This window comes from Diabrotica virgifera, chromosome 9, assembly GCF_917563875.1.
Source record: "Diabrotica virgifera virgifera chromosome 9, PGI_DIABVI_V3a".
Taxonomy (NCBI): Eukaryota; Metazoa; Arthropoda; class Insecta; order Coleoptera; family Chrysomelidae; genus Diabrotica; species Diabrotica virgifera.
Window position 1 is genome coordinate 35,398,698 of NC_065451.1, and position 21,576 is coordinate 35,420,273.

Consider the following 21,576-nt stretch of genomic DNA (forward strand, 5'->3'; position numbering starts at 1 on the left):
TGTCAAGGCCATAGCCCAAAAAAATTATAAGAAGAAAAAGTAATATTAAGGTTATGTTATTAAAAGGTAAACAATTGTATGTAGTAAATAAAATTAATTATTAAAATGCACTACTGCAAGCAAAATACAATTGATTAAATTTACTTTTATATAATAATTGCATATCATATCAATATTGTGGAGCAACATATAATTTTTCTTCTTTATTGACAGTAGATATAAAATGTACGTCAATTTGACAATTTCTATTGACAATGAATTATTACAGAAAGTTGCAATATTTCTCCGCTATTTGCGCACGATCGTTTCTCGTATCCCCTCCAAGTACAGTGGAACCTCGATAACTCGGATTAATCGGGACCGCGGCCGATCCGTGTTATCGAAAATCCGGGTTAGCCGGAGAGCATTGTAAAAATTAATAAAATACGGTATACTTATAGATAAAGTCCGTTATAATTAAAATAACATGAAATATATATGCACAGTACACATCTAACTTACCTGTTATAGTTGTATATTGTATAGAGTATAGAGTATAGTTAGACACAATAGACAGTATATGTAGATAGAGTATTGTTCATTTCTAGGTAAAAAAAACTCAGTCAGTTTCGGTTGTGTCAATTTCGTCTGCCATCGGAACGATGTTATGTTATTTAAGAATAGTGGCTCTTTCATTGTTTAAAGTTTAAAAGACCATTGTTCTAAAAATAATTTTTTAAAAGACAGTTGAACATAAATAAAGGAATAAAAGGTGCCTGTTGTTTGCGATAGCCCGATAATGGATAATGATCGTCGGTCTGCCGCCGCTGCCGCCGTGTGCCATGAGTCATTTTTACCGTATGGTTCAAATTACACAAATGCCCATTATCTCTCAAATATTATATTATGGTCCAAGCCAAATTTTATCAATGAAACTCGATATTTTTAAGACATTCCAGAAGCGGCTACAGATAAAATGTTTTAACATAATACATACATTTTTATTGTTGAAATGTTTGTCTGATGAAAATCGATCCGGGTTAGCCGGAATTCCGGGTTATCGGGGGCCGACTTATCGAGGTTCCACTGTACTTGCACACCGCAAATAAGAATGAGCACCTGGCCAAGCAAGTTCATAAGATTATAGTAAGAGTATGGGAGAAGAGCAAATTCCTAAGGAATGGAACATTCTATCGCTATGCCCACTGCTTGCCTAGTACAAATTTTTGACGGATATCAAAAAGGATTCAGACCTGACCAGTCAATGGTCGACCAGATTTCATATTAAGGCAAATTCTTGAAAAGCATAGAATTTGATATCGACACCTTTCTTAGACATCAAATAGTAGATACGGGAATAATTAAACAAAAAACACTTGAAGAAATGAAAATAATGGCACAAGACAGAAAAGAATGGAAGATATGGGTGAGCATAACTAAACCAAAATCGCCTGATACCTGAAAGGGTATAAGAAATGAAAGAAAACAAGAGAGAAAGAAGTAGCATATTATGATAGCGGTATATGAAGCAATACAGCACTTCGGAATTCCTATCGAACTAATAAGATTGGTAACGGTGGCAATGTCAAAAGCCACATGTAAATTAAAATTATAAAATAGCTATTCTGAAGAATTCGATACAAATAGAGGACAGGACAGGGGGTTGCTCTGGAGTACCTCATTTTAATATTGACCTTAAAAAGTTGCATAGAAGCAGAATTCTGTGTAGATTAAAGTGGATAAAAATACAATTGATTATATGCAGTCATCATTTAAAAAAAATAGTGATTTGAGCTCGCTAGCTATTCATTTAGACTCACAATAATGTAAATATATTACATTGTACCTTTCAAAACCAGAATTTGAGTTTATTTTTAGATATTTTAACCTTATTCAGATCGCTTATACATTGTTTAACATTATAAAGTTCTTATGAATGAACCTTTTGTTTAATTGAACAGTATTTTTATTACATACTCTTACTTGTGAACTATGTCCCTATTTTGTTACATTAAATAATTCTTTTATAACTGAAATAGCCGAAAAGAATTTACTCGATTGGCGTAATGTAAGTTACTAGTGTTTTTTTATTTTAACTAAAACATTTATTATTTTACTGACTTATACAACTGTCTAAAAGTAACTTAAAATTATAATATTTTTAATTCACGTAATTTTTTCACTAAAAATATATAATAAAATATCGGATAATATTCACAAAATTTTAATCTGAAATACTCTTTTTGTTCATGTTCCATTTTTGTTGGATTTCTATTATTTCATGTTCTATTTGAATCATAGTCTTAAAGCTGCTTCATAAAATATTTACTTTTTATTTAACACGGTGACGGACAGTGCGTCAAATGTATAAGCAAGTGTTGTGACACTATTTTGTATTTTGCAAAGTAGATTAGGGAAATTGTTGAATTTTTTGAGTTGAGTTTCTTAACATTTTTTGTAAACATGTGGCCGACGACGACGGACATCGTGTCACATTTAATATGCATCTGTAGATGTAATGTGACATTTTTGTCACAATTCGTTACTTTAAAAATGACGTCTATAGACGTTGTTTCACATTAAATCAATGGAAATTATACGTCTATAGACGTTCGGTCCGTCAACGTATTAAAAATAACTATTTTAACTATTTATCTATTCAACCATAATCAACTGCTCCAAAAGAGGATACCTTAATTTAGCTTTCTCATCTCTTTTATTCCATAAGAAAGAAGTAGATACACTTTCAGCTACCGTGTTTCTACAAAATACTTCTTCAAAATACATCTAAAAATCCTTTTTTTTTCATCGCCTAATGAATACTTGTATGTAGCTAACAAAAGGTAAATAAATAAATAGCTAAAAAAGTTTGAAACACCAGATAGTACAAGATTTTGTAATCTGATGACAATAACTGCCAAATGCTAATTAACACGTTGACGGACACAACGTTTATAGATGTCTAATTTTCAGTAGTAATTGCACAAAAGCTCTAAAATTATCGAATTTTTCCCGAGTGACACTTTGACAGTTTTAATTTCACGACTCAAAGGGGAGTGAAATTATGTCAAAATGTCACGAGGGCAACAATTCGATAATAATTTTAGAGTGCAATTTGCGGCGATTATTTCATGAATAAGACTGTTCAGAACCAAAATTTTATTGTAATTTATTTATGTAAGTACATACAATTAAACACACAATTGTTATACATATTTGACGGTTGAAAGTCATCACTTTTATAACTTTTAAAACATTAATTGCCATTAATGTCACTGAATGTATTTTTTCGTAGCAACGAAGGCATCTGACGTAATATATTTGACGACGGGATATTATCAGTAGTAATTGCAAAAGAGCTCTAAAATTATTGAATTTTTCCCGAGTGACACTTTGACAGTTGTAATTTCACGAGCCGAAGGCGAGTGAATTTAGGTCAAAGTGTCACGAGGGCAAAAATTCTATATTAATTTTAGAGATCGAGTGCAATTTGTTGCGATTATTTCATGAACAAAACTGTTCAAAACCAAAATTTTATTTTAATTTATTTATGTAAGTACAAATTAGTACAATTAAACAAACAGTTGTTATAAATATTAATTTGACGGTTGAAAGTCATCACTTTTATAATTTTTAAAACATTAATTTTCATTAATGTCACTGAATGTATTTTTTCGTAGTAACGAAGGGCATCTGACGTAATATACTTGACGACGGGAAATTATCAAAAATTATCGATTTAATTTAGATTTCTGTAACTTTCTATTGGTCAGAATCTCCTGTGAATGAAATAATCAAAAATTATCACTTTAATTTATATTTCTGTAGCTTTCTATTGGTCAGAATCTTCTATGAATGAAATAATCAATGATATAATGCGACACAACGTATATAGACGACATTTTTAAAATAACGACTTGCGACAGAGAATCGGTAGACCGTAAAAATGGTAAAATGTGACACGACGTCCATGATCGTTGTCCACATATTTACGACAATGTTAAAAAACTCATTGTTTTCATAACCTATAAGCGCTAAAAGAAATTCAGCAATTTCCCTAGTCTTCCTTGCAAAATCCATATAGTGTCACAACACTTGCTTATACATTTAACGCACTGTCCATCAACGTGTTAAACAAAAAAAACTTGAATACAGGGTGATTCACCACTAACGCGACGGAAGATTACAGCGAAATGGTAAAAGATTTGAAAAATTTTTTTAATTAGTGGTTTGTAAGTTGGTAAAATCTACATTTTAAAATTATTTTGAAATATACAGGGTGTCCCAATAAATGGCGGCGTATCAAAGTTATATTTTTTTATGGAGCATCCTGTATTTTATTGCATTTTTTAATTGTCCGCAAAAAATAAGGTATAGTTTCATAAGGCTTCCCTATACCTATGTACAGAGTGTTCTGAGTTATGTTGACTTTTCTTAAAATGTAAAGTTTTAAAAGAAGGCTTATTCTCAAGTTATTTAAGAAATTATAAGAAAATGCTTTTACATCTAAATAGTTGGATATTGGTTGAATGTATTTCATGATTGATTATTACACATCTATTTACAGGGTGTTCAACATTTACAGTTTCATTATTGGATTATCCAATGTGTCATACGATGCTTATTTTAAATAGAACACCATGTATATTAATTATTAATTATATTAAACGAAGTCACCTCTTTCGAATGGTATATGGATGTCCTATATCTAGGTCTAATAGTTTTTGCGTAATTTACAATTATTTAAATTCTTAATCTGTAAATCAATTTTAAAACAAAAGATTTATCTCATTGTATGACATCGTCATTTTATGACACTACGGTCTGGTAATTATCAAAAATATAAACTTCCATGTATAATATTCAAATTTAATTGTTCCTAAAAATAAATAACCACGTAATTTACTAAAGAGTAGACATGGTACTTTGCATTGGGGAGTGTTTGCAAAATTGTATCTTACTTTCTAAAGTTTCGCTCAAAAGTAGGTATCCTGATTGAAGACACCCAAAAAAGGACGTTTTTGAGAAATTTCGGAAAGTTGAATAAAAATAAACCAGTTATTTGTGATCACGTCAAGGAACATGATGTCCTGCTTTCTGTTACGGAAAACCCAAATATTAGTAAAGAAAAAATTTCGGGTAAATCAGTCAAACGACTGTTAGAATACTTAAGAGAAACAACTATTATCCGTATAAAATTCAACTACACCAATATTAGACCGAGCAGGATTATGATAAATTTTTAACTTATCGTTTATGGACTTTAGACTTTGGAGCAGATCCGGTTTTTTTTTAATGTATTGTATACAGACCAATCTAGCTACTTTTCATAATAATGGTCTAGAATCTAGAAAATAGACATAATTTTCATTTCATTATGATACAGTAAACAAACATTTATTTCGTACAGTTTAAAAATCGAGAGTGCATAAATATTATTTTTAAAATCAATTTACCGTTTAAGAAAATTATAATGTTATTGAACATTCCTATACCATTCGAAAGAGGAACCTGTGTTTAGTATAATAATTTATTAACATACATGGTGTTTTATTTAAAATAAGCATCATGTTATGACACATTAAATAATCCAATAATGAAACTGTAAATTTTGAGCACCCTGTAAATAAATGTGTAATAATCAATCATGGAATACATTAATTATAAAATAATTACCAGACCGTGGTAAAAACTGTGACACCTAGGTATAGGACATCCATATACCATTCAAAAGAGGTAGATTTGTCTAGTATAATTATTTATTAATATACATGGTGTTCTATTTAAAATAAGAATCATATGACACATTGAATAATCCAATAATAAAACTGTAAATTTTGAACACCCTGTAAATAAATGTGTAACAATTAATCATGAAATACATTCAACCAATATCCAAATATTTAGATGTAGAAGTATTTTTTTATAATTTCTTAAATAACTTGAGAATAAGCCTTCCTATAAAACTTTACATTTTAAGAAAAGTCACCATAACTCAGAACACTCTGTACATAGGTATAGGGAAGCCTTAAGAAACTATACCTTATTTTTGCGAACAATTAAAAAATGCAATAAAATATAGGGTGGTCCATAAGGAAAAATATAACTTTGATACGCCGCCATTTATTGGGACACCCTGTATATTTCAAAATAATTTTAAAATGTAGATTTTATCAACTTACAAACCACTAATTAAAAATTTTTTTCAATTCTTTTACCATTTCGCTGTAATCTTCCGTCGCGTTAGTGGTGACTCACCCTGTATATAGGCCACATATTGAGACATGATAAGTACCGTCTACTGCAATTGATTGTCCAGGGGAAAATAGACAATAAGCGTGGGCCAGGCAGGAGAAGACATTCGTGGCTCCAAAATCTGCGGAAGTTGTTCGGGCTAACATCAGTCGAACTATTCAGAAGTGTCGTAAGCAAGGTTAAAATTGCCATGTTAATAGCCAACGTTCGCAACGGACAGGGTACTTGAAGAAGAAGAAGTTGCCAAAAACTGGAAAAAACCGTATAAAGTGAATAGCTATAAATAAACAGATAAGAAGATCCCGATAATATACTAATCATATTTATACGAAATCGTTCATACACAGGAAAACCAATTTCCTTAGACATGTTAAATCAGATATATCTCTCTCTCTCTCTCTCTCTTTCTCTCTCCCTCTCTCTCTCTCTCTCTATCTATCTCTCTCTCTATCTCACTCTCTCTCTCTGTATGTGTATGTGTGTTACCACGTCTATTCACCTTAGCTTTTGGTCTTCTCATTCCCATTAATAGTTTCCAATAAAATTATATCTACGCTTCCATATTCCGTTTTCACAGATGTTTCCTAGACACGTTAAGTTTTTCCTTCCTATTTCTATTTTTTCCTCAAACTTTCCTTTCACTATTAATTGACCATATTGGTATGTACTAATTATTTCTCCTTGTGTGGCCTAGGTATGATGTTTTCCTAACTTTCACTGTATTGAAAGTTAGGAATTGCTTTTATGTAGCACTTATTTGTTTGAGCTATAATATCTTCATGAAATCTTTAGGATCCTCCAATAGGTTTACATTTTAAAGTCTTCCAATTTATTTACGGTTGACGTTTTAACGATCTACGTTTAAACTTCATAAAGGAGAATCAACCAGACCACTGTGATCAACTTTTTTGCTGGTATTTATTCTTATGTTTACCCTATTTCTTACTTCTGCATACCTAATATGGTATTCAGATGTTTCCATATTCTTGCTTCAGATTGCTATTGTAATTCAGATGCTTCTATATTCACATGCGGTCAACGTAAACTCACCTTTAACCCTTAAATGCATCGTGTTGCCGTTCGGCAACATAGGTAAACAAACGATTGAATGAAATGTCTATTCTGATTAGAATTTGAAGTAACTGCCATAGCGTTGCCTTTAGTCTACATAGTGTTAATATTAAATAATTTGGCACTTTTTGTACAAATGGCATAAACATGCACTTCGACCCATTGAATTGTTTGGCAACCAACCTGTAACGTCGTGTATTATTTGATGACGTTTGTGAGTCGTATCTAGTTAGACTATTAGTGATTTATTATTGAAAAAATATCCTAGTTAGTAGGTAAGGTATAGGTATACTTTTTACTTTGATTATGCTCCCTTTACTTGTTGTTTTTCCTGCATTCATGAGAAAAATGAAAAACATTCTTTGTTGCCGTTTTGCTACAGTGCGCACTCAAGAATCCCTGACACAGAATATTTACATCTGATTCTTTATTACAGAATGCATCGTCAGAATTATTTGTCGGAAAAGGATCTGCAGGAATATTGGGCAAATTTCACTGGCCTGAGTAGTGAAGATGAAAGTGATTTCTCCGACACAGATAGTATTGCAGACCCTGAATTTGAACCTAACTATGGCGACGAATCTGATGAAGAAACGTGCAATGGGGCTAAAGATATGGCAGAGGAGATAGACACAACAGAAAATATGGAAATGCTAGAAAGTGAGCAAATCATCCACGAGAATGAAAGCTTGCCATCTACCGATCTTGGAGAATCCGGTAATGTAGTTGTCCGTTTGGCTCTCATTATCCCATAGCATCAAAATTTCCGTCTTTATCATGATAATTATTATACAGGTGTACCGCTGCTTGTACATAAAGCCAAAAGGGGAATATTATCATTGGGAACAGTTCAAAGGCAACGGATACCATATTGAAAATTACCAACACATACGGATATGATACGGACAGAATTTCCTCGTGGTGATAGTCATGAATATACTGCAACGGATGACAGCGTAGATATCTAATCTACAATATGGAAAGATAATAAAAAGTCGTCTTGCTTTTAACTTTTGCAGGTATATCTCCTATATAAAAAATATAACGCTTTGATAAGACTGCGAAAAATCTACCGAAGTAGACTGTCCCGTTGTAATTAAAGAATATAACCGCCATATGGGAGGGGTTGATCTCATGGACAGTCATATTGGAAGACAAAAAATTTCTATAAAAAGTAGGAAATGGTACCTCCCGCTATTTTATCACTTACTTGATTTAACAGTTATCAATTCCTGGATACTCTATAACATAGCGACGGTTGCTAAGAATACACAAGCGGCTTTTCGCACAGAACTTGCAGTGTGTCTGTGCAAGATGAGAAAACCACAGCAAAAAGAGGGAGACCAAATTCATTGGAAGCTGACATCCCAGAAAAGAAAAAGAGAGGATCAGCTCAGTACATTCCCCCCAAAGATATTAGTAGGGACCAATATGGACACTGGCCGACTATAGAAGATAACAAACAACGGTGTAAATATCCCAATTGTAAGGGATTTACACATAAAAAATGTCAGAAATGTGGTGTGGCACTGTGTTTCAATAAAAATAATAATTGTTTTTATAATTTTCATGTAAATTACAAATGTAGATTTTATATCCTAACTTGACCTGGTATGCACAATGTAGAATTTTGGCAACAAACCTGTTATTGTCAAAAACAAGTGTTTAAAATTAAACTTATTTTTTTTATTATTTTTTCATCATTTCTAAGCTTCCGCTAAAGGCCTTTTTTGATATTTGACATCAATAAAAAAATCATGCATTTAAGGGTTAAGGCTTTACTCTAGACCTAGCGGTAACCAACTAGGAGGTGGGAAAAAACTTACTGACTGTGCGATTAAGAAGCTCGCTGTAGCGAACTCGGCTGGTTCAGTGTTCGGTTTTCGCACACAGGTTTTGGTAATTCTTCTTGTTCTTTTTTCGAAGGACCAGCTGGGAATCCAGCACCTGTAAGGATTACTTTTTACAAGGGATAGGGAATAGTTGGTAGGTAATTATAACACACAATGTTGTTTACAGAAGAATAAAAAATATGTATATTGACGAGATAAATGAATAGAAGGATACGTGAGAGATAGAGGATATTATAGGTTTAAATTATAAGTTTTATTGTGAGACAGCTTATACCGCGTAGAGTTTAACTTGTTGGAACAGCAAACCGTTTAGATGCACTGGCAACACCGCGACTTTGATGATAGGTGATTAAATAAGATGTACATATTATCTTTTTTCTACTTACAGTTGATAAAGCTATGATTGACTTACCATTTGGCACTAACACTTACGGCCAAGTTTCTATGGCCACGACACTAATTATTTTTTTAGATTTGTTGAGAAACAGACGAAAACTACCGCTCTTAAAATGCGGTGTGCTCTTGGCAAAGGTTGGTAACAGACTCTCTTAGTTTGTAGTTGGGCAACTTTTAGCTTTGTTGTTTGGCGGGAAAGATAGTTGGCGGGTATATGGGTAACAAACTAGTTTTTTAAGGGACAGGTACATGGTTATAATGTGTTGAAATATTGGAAATATTTGTACACTGTAAAAATTTATGGGAAATTTATACACTGACAGTGCCTTCTATAGCGAGAGTGGCCTTTTATTTGACGCGACATTTAGCCTTTGATTATTAAAAAATTTATTGTATATTATACAGAGTTATTTTTACTTTATGTTACTTTTAGACAGTAAACTCTACCAACTTCTGACACTGTGTCCGACAGCACACGCACACCTTCGTTCGTCCATAAAAAGTAATATTAAATCATTAATAGCATGAGTACTGTTTTGTAATAGCACGATCTTAAAACAATAACTGACTGAAATTTCGATAGGAATGCATTTATTAGTAACATATTTATATATTTACATACATTATCAATAAAATTAAGATAATATTGACAGTAACGTCTTTTCGTACGTCACTGGGCGGCCAAACAACGGAGTGGGTTTTAGGGTTACTATACAGCATAGTCCGCTCTAGGTATGGATATACAGGGTGTTTCAATAACAATTATCCATATCATAACTGGAGAAACCTTGGCACAACTTACGAAGATTTAACCCAAAACACGTAAATAAAATATTCCTTCTTACCGAGACACATATGCCCGATTTCACCAACGATACCTAAATATTTAAGAATTACCTAAGTGGGTTTAGGTACTTTTTAACTCTAAAACGGATTTCACCATACGATAATAATTGCCTAAACTGCTTAAGCATTACCTTACGTTAGGATACCGTTTTCGATCTCCCTAAACTTTAGGTATTACTTATCGTTGACAGTCAGGTTATATTTTTACAATTTTGACTAATGTACTTGTGACGTTGGTCAATAATTTGCTTCTTACCTTTATTTTTCTGTTATTATTTAATATTAGGTATATTAGTTGTAATCGTGTATTTTCTTTTATATTGATAATATAATATGTATTGGAAAATATAGAAAATCATTTGGAGTGTTTTACAGGTCTATTAACAAAATTATGTATAAGTCTGTTCGCTAAACTCAGACGCAATTGGCTACATATTTTAGTCGATAATTTTTTTGTTTTTTGCCAATTTTGCAAAAATTGGCGAAATTACTAACTATTTAATGATTATTAACTATTTATTAATTATTTTTTGCCAATTTTACTAAAATTGACAAAATTACCGACTAAAATATCTAGAAAGTTGCGTCTGAGTTTAGCGAACAGACTGTAGTCTACCTACTACCTAACAAACTAGTGTTGTGTTTCAAAAATCCATTCATGATATCACTAAAAGTATGTCATTAAAACTTAATAATGAAAGAAGCAATTTTTAACATATTATTTATTTGAAAATTCCACACCTGTAATTTTGAACCAATCAAAATACGTTATTTTGACAGATCACCATGGCAACGGAGGTATTTTATCGGAAATTTTTTGCTCGTGGGGTACCCAACAGCGAATTATAGTGGAAATTTTTTGACGTTTACAATAACAGAACATTTTTACAGACTGGTTTTTATTTGTTTACATAATTTAGTTTTGATTCATTTTAGTTACAAAGCTAAGATGTTTTCTATATTCTTCGGACACCTCCTCTCTTCTTAATGGCGAAAATGCAGGACTTTGAATGTTTTCAATTAAGTTTCTATGTCTAATAAAATATATATAATATTTAGACACTAATTTATTTACCTTTTTCCCATTCAGTACTTTCAATTTTGCGTAGTTTAGTCGCAAATATTCGTGGACAATTTGGAACAGATTTTCTTTCTTCAAGTTGAAGCCACAATCCTCTATTAATTCAAATAAATAAGCCATGGTACGATGATTGATCTTTACATCAGATAATTTCACGCATATTTTGCATATTGCATGATTTTCAAATCGATTCATTTTTTAAACAAAGAATTTTATTGGTTTTACTGACTGTGCAATATTATTTATTGTAACAAAACGCGAGTTTTTTTTTGATGTTTTGAAGTGTCAAAATATAATGATCACAGCCTCCTATGATTGATGCTTGCTGACGCTGGTTATGAATTCCATACCATTAAAACGCGCATAACGCACGTTAAGAAAAACGCCAAAAAATAATTTTCTATCACTTGTAGTTACTCAAAACTTATGTAAAATTGAAGAATATACTATTTTCTATCTTGAAATGGTATTCCCATGCAACTACAATGAGTAGAAATTACGAATTTGAAAGCCTAAATAATTGCTGACAAAGCTATGTGGAATTTTGGTGTGGAATTTTCTTACCGAATACCACGCGAAGTCAAATTAATATCCGGAAATTTTTTTTGATCATGAATATTTTTAAAAAATTTCCCTCGTCTGCGACTCGGGAAATTTTCAAAATATTCATGATCTCAAAAAAATTTCCGGAAATAATTTGACCTCTAGTGGTATTACTAGTGAAAATTATTTCATTAATGACAATTCAACTAACTTTAATTTTTCGTCATGTGTAAAATTTACAACTTTTTTCTTTTCCTCCAAATCACTGTACATATACAAATAACATACAAAACTTAACAAACTTAATTCACAAATAACTAACTACTAAATAAAATAACTATAACAGTACAAAACTGAATAAAACCAACTTGGCAAACAAACAATATAATGACAAATAATCGAAAAAGTAAGGTAATGTCATCGTATTCTTCTTTTTATTTATCAAAAATAGTTCAAACGTACCCGAATTAATACCTAGGAAAGAATTTCCTAGATAAGCAGTTCTTTTAGTTGTGAAACGCTATTGTTCTTAAGTATTGACTTAGGAAGTTCCTATCGATAAGAATTACTTAATAAGGCAACTGTTTAGGTATCGTTGGTGAAATCGGGCAAGAGTGTTTTATTACAACTATTCTAAAATGATTTTAGCCCATTGTTTTAACACCTTCTAATATGTTTTGTTCAAACTGGACACACAGTTTACACATATGTTAGGGTACTTTAACTAGTCTTACAAGATAGTTTTCCGCTGTTACCAGAGGCGTGCTGTAGGGATATATATTTCATGTTCGCCACTTTTTCCCCCTCACAATCTACGCCACTGTCGTAATAATCATTTCAGCATGGTTTTTTGATTCCTTGTTACTTTTTACATAAATATCATCCTTTCCTTTTGTCTCATTGCGATAAAGACTATGTACTTTAAACTACATTCGATAAGATTATGTTTTTAAAATACATAATCTTATTAGTCCTTGGGCCCACATATAACCGACATTTGTCGGACAAAAATATTGGGCCATATGACGCGTCGGACACGCTAAATATGTATGTCAAATTTATGAAAATAATAAATTTATTACCGCACGGCTAATTTTAACAAAGTCCACCATAAAACACTTTTACAATAATGTGGTAACCTTGTCGGACAATTTTCACAGGGCTTGTGCGCAGTCGGATGCGCCGAAGATGTAAATTTTCTGGAACTTTATATTTACAACCATTTTCCGATAAATATAGGAGGTTATAAGTAATTTTGTCCGACAAAAATATTGGGGCAAATCGACAGTCTGACAAAACATTTTTTTTATTAGTAAACTATACGTTTAACCTATGCTGGGTTCGTGCATCCCTTTTCTTCACAACCTTTTTTCCGACAAAAGTAGTAGTAGGTTAGTATATTCTTAAACAAAAAATGTAATTGTCTGACAAAAATGTTGGGGCAAACGAACAGAAAACTTAATTCTTTTAGGTTGTCGACGTCCTTAAGAGGAAGCATTGCCAAAAAATGTTTAAAACAATTTTTCTCGGTTAGTTTTGAATCGATTTAGCTGAATATTGGTGCACACACTAAGTACAACATTTAAAAGGGCGTGACGTAGAGCTGTACACAAAATTTTCACTAGTAATACCACTAGAGGTCAAATTATTTCCGGAAATTTTCTAAAAATATTCATGATCAAAAAAAAATTTCCGGATATTAATTTGACTTCGCGTGGTATTCGGTAAGAAAATTCCACACCAAATTTGCATTTGAAAATACAAAGCTGCATGAACAGATTAATAGCGCGCCATAGCTTTGTCAGCAATTATTTAGGCTTTCAAATTCGTAATTTCTACTCATTGTAGTTGCATGGGAATACCATTTCAAGATAGAAAATAGTATATTCTTCAATATTACATAAGTTTTGAGTAACTACAAGTGATAGAAAATTATTTTTTGGCGTTTTATTTTAAATTATGTAAACAAATAAAAACCAGTCTGTCAAAAATGTTCTGTTATTGTAAACGTCAAAAAATTTCCACTATAATTCGCTGTTGGGTACCCCACGATCAAAAAATTTCCGATAAAATACCTCCGTTGCCATGGTGATCTGTCAAAATAACGTATTTTGATTGGTTCAAAATTACAGGTGTGGAATTTTCCAAAAAATTTTCCGGCAAGAGGCAAGATTTTGGAAAATTTTGATCTGAAAATTTGTGTACATACCTACTCCTTGAACAATGACAAACATCGTTCTGTAGTTTCTTTTCTCGAATTTTCAAAAAAAAGTTCCGACAAGAGGGAAAATTTCGGAAAATTTTGGACACATTGTTTTTGTCCGACAAGTGATCCAATATTTATTGCACATGTAAAAAGACAGTACAAAATAAAAATGACATCTGTGGTACTAAAAAAAAAATTCCAGGAAATTGACATCTTCGGCGCATGCCTCGTGAAAATTTTCCGAAAAGGTTACCACATTATTGTAAAAAGGTTTTATGGTAGATTCTGTTAAAATTAGCCATGTGGTAATAAATTTATTATTTTCATAAATTTTACATATTTAGCGTGTCCGACACGTCATATGACCCAATATTTTTGTCCGACAAGATTGTTTTCGCTGTTTATATGATAAAAATTATTGACTAAAATAAGATGACCAATGGGGTTATAAATTTTTTTCTTGCATAAAATTGACAACTTCGTGACAGCTTGACAGACAAACGCGGCACTACCTTAATGCGCTAAGCTCCAAACTTGTCCGACTCCACCCAAATAACAAGTACAAAAAGTTTCGACGGTGTGGTCATAAATAATAATTTTATATGTGAGCCCAAGGACTAGATTGAATCCATTACATTAAAACGCAAATAACTTGAAAACTACTTACTCTATCGCATTGAGACAAATGATGATATTTACGTAAAAAGTAACGAAGAATCAAAAAAACATGCTGAAATTATAGAAATGATTACGACAGTGGCGTAAGGGGGGAAATGGGCGAAAATGAAGTGTGTATTCCTTCAGCACGCCTCTGGTAACAGCCGAAAACTATCTTTTAAGACTAGTTTAAGTATACTAATATGTGTAAACTGTGTGTCAAGTTTGAACAAAAAATATTAAAAGGTGCTTGAACAATGGGCTAAAATCATTTTAGAATATTTGTAATAAAACACTCTGTATATCGGTAAGGAGGAATATTTTATTTAAGTGTTTTGTCAAGCCTTGTATTTAGGATGGAAGAAAACAGGCTTCCAAAAAACTGTTGAATTCAAGAAGTCAGGAAAATAGACGTATCGGAAGACCGAGATAGCGAATGAAGGATAATGTTGATTAGGCAAAAGAAACCTCCTTGGCAGTTGATTGTAGAGAAGAAACCGTAACAAATATACAGGGTGCGGCAGATAAAGGGTCTATTAGCAAAATCTCGAGAACTGAAGGTTAGAGAATCAATGAAAATTGGAATACAGGGTTTTGAGTTATGAACTATTTAATGAAAATATTTTGGTCTCTTTGCTACTTTCGGTTATACCGGAAGTTGATTGTTACTTCGTTTTTTTAATGGGACACCCTGTATATTTTTACATTTTTGGATTATGTTCGATGCTTTCTTTCTTAGCATATGAGGTTTTGTAATATTATACAATGTAATTAAAAAGATAATTACGGTTTTTTATAATTTTTTTTTACTTTATTACTTTACTTACTTTACTTTAGTACTTTTTTATTTCTTAGGCATTCCCTATACCTAACTGCTTTAATTTGTAAGTTATTCGTAGTTCTTTAGGACAAACATTAATTGCAACAAAAATTACGTGAAATTTTATTAGGTTTGCCGTGAAAATATTAAATCATAAATTTTTTTTTTGAAAATAAATACATGTTAATCTAGAATGATCTTTAATTTATTAATATTGGATGAGATACCAAAATGCCTACGTTGTTAAGATTGTTGGTGCATAAAATATTAATTAAAACAAACCATATTCTACCTAGTTGGCTATGTCTTTGACACTAAACTTGATTAAACATTAGACATTGCATTATTTTTATAGTTCCAGTTGCTTTGTTACCATTACTAATATAAATTTTTGTAATGGGGAACTGATTAGTAAAGTTTTTGTTCTAGGAGAGTATAACAAAAATGTACTACTAGCAATAAGAATATATCATCTGCAACTCCCTGTTAGACGAAAACCAAGAAGTGAAACTTTTCAAATTTTACTAAAATAGTTTCGACGTACTAGACACTGAGATTACGAGAACGGTCATACTAATACGCAGATTCCCAGTGACACTAACATTTAATTCATTTTAATCATTTACAATAGTTTTTGTTCGATCAGATTTATCGTAATCTATATATATCCAGTTCGTTGAAACCGCTCTAGTAAATTTTGAAAAGTTTCTCTTTTTGGTTGCCATCTGTCATGGAATTGCTGATGATAAATTCCTATTTCTAGTTGCACATTTTTATTTGTTATACTCTCCTAGAACAAAAAACATCTGAATCAGTTCCTCATTAGAAAAATTCATATTAAGTAGTAATGGCAGCAAAGCAGCTGGAACTACAAAAATAGTAGTGTGTTTAAGCAAAGCAAATGTATACGCATATTAATTTAGTGTCAAAGTCCTAGCCAACTAGATAGAATATTGTATGTTTTTATTAATATTAAACACACCAACAATCTTAACTACGTAGGTATTTTGATATATCATCCAGTATTAATAAATTAAGTTTCAATCGAGATCAATATGTGGTTATTTTCGAAAAATTATTTCACGGCAAACCTAATAAAATTTCACATAATTTGTGTTGCAATTAATGTTTTTCTTAAAGAACTACGAATAACTTACAAATTAAAGCAGTTAGGTATAGGGAATGCCTAAGAAATAAAAAAGTACTATAAATATTATTTTATTACAATACAAAAATACAGGGTGTTCTATTTAAGAAAACTCAGAAAATACTCATTCCGAGTTTCGACCAACCCTGTGTACTAAAATTAAACATTTTGCTATATTATTAATTTTTGATAATAGTAGACTATATTAAAAATCACTTGTACATAAATGAAGTTTTTAATATCAAATCAGTACAATTCTACAGGGTATGAAGTTTGCTATACAATTTATAATAAACCGTAATTATCTTTTAAACTACCCTGTATAATATTACAGAAGCTCATATTTTAAGAAAGAAGACATCGAGCAGAATCCAAAAATGTAAAAATATACAGGGTGTCCCATTTAAAAAACGAAGTTACAATCAACTTCCGGTATAACCGGAAATAGAAAAGAGGCCAAAATATTTTCATTACATAGTTCATACCTAAAAACCCCTGTATTTTAATTTTCATGATTCTCTTACTTTTAGTTCTCGAGATATTTTTAATAGGCCATTTATCTGCCTCACCCTGTATAAGATAAATATAAGATGAGACCTCGTGTTACGAATTATTAGTGGAGCATAATCAATAACGTCTCCATTAGCCTCCAAACACCATTGACAAAATACTATAATTATTATGTTTGTTTTTTTCTTAAATTACCTTGTGTCATCCAAATGCAGTATTCTTATACATATTAAAAATCATTTTTTGCTATTTTAGATAAAATTGTACATAGCTTTTAGTTAAAATTTTCTATATTGGTCTTCCATTTATTTATTATGCATAACCATTATTCTCATGACCGTTTAAGTATATTAATATAGAGGTTTTTTACAATATTTTATTAAAATTTAAGATTATAGACATAGCTAGATAGAGAAAAGGTCTTTTAAAAGACTCTTGAGAGTAAATGAAAGTATACCACTAGGGTGTACATTTATATTATAACTTAAGATACTTTGGTTTTGTAGTTATCGTTGTAACAAGTTAATCGTCTTGTGGGACATATTATGGCAGACACCAAAAATTTCAGCACTCAGATCGTGTCGCCCATATACTATGTCCGACACGAAACCACTATACAGTATGGTGAAAATAAAAGGAATAAATTATTTTTTCGTGAATGTGCCATTTTGGAAAATTAAATCCCGAAACAGGTCGATTTTTATTTTAAAATTATGATATTTTAGCGTATATATCCTACTAGTGACGTTATCCATCTGACCGTGATGACGTAATTGATTTGAATATAGGTGTTGAATACACGTATATTTGATATACGTGTTAAAAGTACATTTTTAAGACACTCATGTGAATTGGAGAATTCGCTTCGCTCATTCTGCAAACCTTCACATGCGTGCCTTAAAATTAACTATTAATAATAAAATTAACTAATAAATAACTATTCATTTACTTTTTATCACTAATAATGTCTATGATTTCTTGTATTTAAACGCCGAAGCTACTCAAACATCTCATCTCAAAAACCTTTCTATCAATATGCTTAAACCAAAAAAATGCATTTTACGAACCAAGTAAAAATACGAAAGAGTAGATGCACGTACTTAGTTTGCCGGCTTCCTTTTTCGCTAGCTTGACGAGGATCTCGGACCAGATAGAGTAGGTGTTACTTATCGACCAAAGGATGGAACTAATTGTCTTGGATGTACAAATCGACGTCCTTCAATGGTAAGTATCGAATAATAAATCTCAGAGTCCTAAACGTTTAATCCTTTATACCAAATGAATTTTTGTAAAAATATAAAATACACAAAACATTATAGTCCAGGAACGGAAGCTTTTTACCTCGCAATTCTTACAGAATGGATCGATCTGCTTGAAAATTTGAGAATAAGTAGTGGATAGTCCATGGATCAAAATCTATATGACGCTGAAAGGCGCTTTTACCATGGAGGTGGTTAATTATTTATATGGGAAATAAGCCACAATTAAAATGAAAAAAATAATTTTATTAACGTTTCGACGCCCAAATCGGGTGCCGTTGTCAAAATACAAAATATTACTAAAATAAACAAAAGAGTTGTTGTTAAGCAAAAAAATTCTTCTAATAATTTATTTAATCTCACTCATTTATATTGGCAATTCAGACATATATTATACATTTTAAAGTAGAAGACTTTAAAATGATATCGCCAATATTTATGAATAATGGGATAATGAACATAGAGTTCAGTGGAGAGATTCAAATATAGTCCTGAAAGAATCAGATAGTAAAAAGAGAAAAATCAAAGAAGAATGTCTAATTATGCTAAATGAAACCAATTTTGTCGCAAATTCCTCGGTAGAATGCAGTAGGATGTGGTTACTCATACTGAAAGAGGAAGTCAATAGAAAGAAAATACCAAGATTAGTAAGTCAATAATATCGAGCTAGTACATATTTTATATTTTAGTATTACTTATATATCTAGTATTATTAATATTATTATAATTTAAACATGTTACAAGTCAGAATTTGGTATTATTTTTTGAGAGTAAATTAATGTAAGACTAAATACTTACGATGTCGGGATAGGATCGCAGGGTTTTTCCTGGTATTCCCTTGTGATTTACTATGAAGTCTCTAACGCGAGAATTTTACTGTCGTTGCATTTGGTTGTCTTTTTAAAGACAGATCACATGCTATAATTTTTTATGACGGATATTCTTGAGTTGGGGTTGATTTCATGTAATCGAATGAACTATCTTTCAGTAAGTCGTCCCAGGAACGCAACTCATAAATATTGGCAATATCATTTTAAAGTCTTCTACTTTAAAATGTATAATATATGTCTAAATTGCCAATATAAATGAGTGAGATTAAATAAATTATTAGAAGAATTTTTTTGCTTAATAACAACTCTTTTGTTTATTTTAGTAATATTTTGTATTTTGACAACGGCACCCGATTTGGGCGTCGAAACGTTAATAAAATTATTTTTTTCATTTTAATTGTGGCTTATTTCCCATATAAATAATTAATCATAAAAATGCCACAGGGAAATAACTTCAGAACAACATGGAGGTGGTTGCCACCCCATCTTGGGGGTGGAAATTTTTTTATTATATTTTGACCGCAAAAGTTAGTAAAAACATTCATTCTAAGCAAAAAACGTTCTATACAGTTTTTGATAAAATTAATAGTTTTCGATTTATTCGCAATCGAAAGTGTTAGTTTTATATCTAAAAAATCAATGTTTTTCGATGGTATACTCATTTACGATTCACTCAATTTTTGCCGTAAAAAATTTTTTTTCGAACCAAGTTCTTGGGAATTAAATAACCTACAATTTCATTTTTAAACATTTTTTCGTATCTCTGATGCTAATCTTTCTATTCTGAAGAGAATGGCTTTTTTACCAAATTACAAAAATTCGATATTCGCTTTAAACTTCAATTTTTTAAAAACTAATCATTCTAAGCTAGTTAAGCTTCTAAAATCTAATAATAATACTTAAATTAAGAAGAATGAATAAGGTTAATGACTACAAACATCGCTAACTTACATTATTACGCTTTCAATTGGATTTCTCCTTTTATTTTCAAAAAAATATATTGATTTTTTAGCCATAACTTTTTCACTTTTTGTCTTAAAAAGTTTGATAAAAAATAATTTTGTAGGATTTTACAAGATCTATAAGACTATTAAAATTAAATCCTTTTAAATTTCTGTCACAAAAAGAGGTGACTTTGAAAGGGTTGCTAAAGGTGGTTTTTGCATATTATTTCAAGATTTAATTTTCAATAGCTCACTCAATTTTTGTCGGAGAAAAAATGCTTGCAAACCATGTTCTTGGGAATTAAATAAGCTACAATTTCATATTGAAATATTTTTTCGTATCTCTGATGCTAATCTTTCTATTCTGAAGAAAAAGGCCTTTTTTACCAAACTACAAAAACTCGTTATTCTCTTTTAACTCCATTTTTTTTAAACTAACCATTATAAGCCGATCAAACTTCTAGAACCTATTAATAATACATAAATAAAGAAGATTAAGTTAGATCATTGACTAATTTTAATTAGGGTGGTGATTACGGGGTTGTTTCAGGTCACTTTTTGCTGAAAAAAATACGGACTGACATTCTTTTCCATCACTTCCATGAAGTTACTTAATTTTTGAGCTAGAGACTTCTTTTTTATTTAGAGAGATAGATTTTTTTAAATACTTTAAATTAGTTTAAACAAGTTATCCTCGAAAAATGCATAGTTCTCCCGTCTTTCGACTTTAAAACTATAATATTTAGCATCAATTACTTTTAATGGGAAATAAGCCACAGTTTTACCAAAAAAATGATTTTATTAACGTTTCAAAGCCCAAATCGGGTTTCGTTGTCAAAATACAAAATACTACTAAAATAAACAAAAAAATGTTGTTGCTAAGTAAAAAAAATTCTTCTAATAATTTATTTAATCTGACTCATGTATATTGGCAATTCAGACGTATATTATACATTTTAAAGTAGAAGACTTTAAAATGATATCGCCAATATTTATGAGTTGCGTTCCTTGGACGACTTTACTAAAAGATAGTTCATTCGATTACATGAAATCAATCCCAACTGAAGAATATCCGTCACAAAAAAATCATAGCATGTGATCTGTCTTTAGAAAGAAGACAACCAAATGCAACGATGACAGTAAAATTCTCGCGTTAGAGATTCCATAGTAAATCACGAG

At 31.0% G+C, this 21,576-nt stretch overlaps 1 protein-coding gene across 1 annotated transcript in view; it reads left to right on the forward strand.

Moving 5' to 3' along the window:
• LOC114330269 (potassium channel subfamily T member 2) overlaps positions 1-21,576 on the forward strand; it is a 630,795-nt gene that overhangs the window by 585,891 nt on the left and 23,328 nt on the right. The window contains exon 17 of the mRNA XM_050662017.1: positions 18,493-18,588. Coding sequence (XP_050517974.1) covers positions 18,493-18,588 — 96 coding nt within the window. The remainder of the gene's footprint in view (positions 1-18,492; positions 18,589-21,576) is intronic.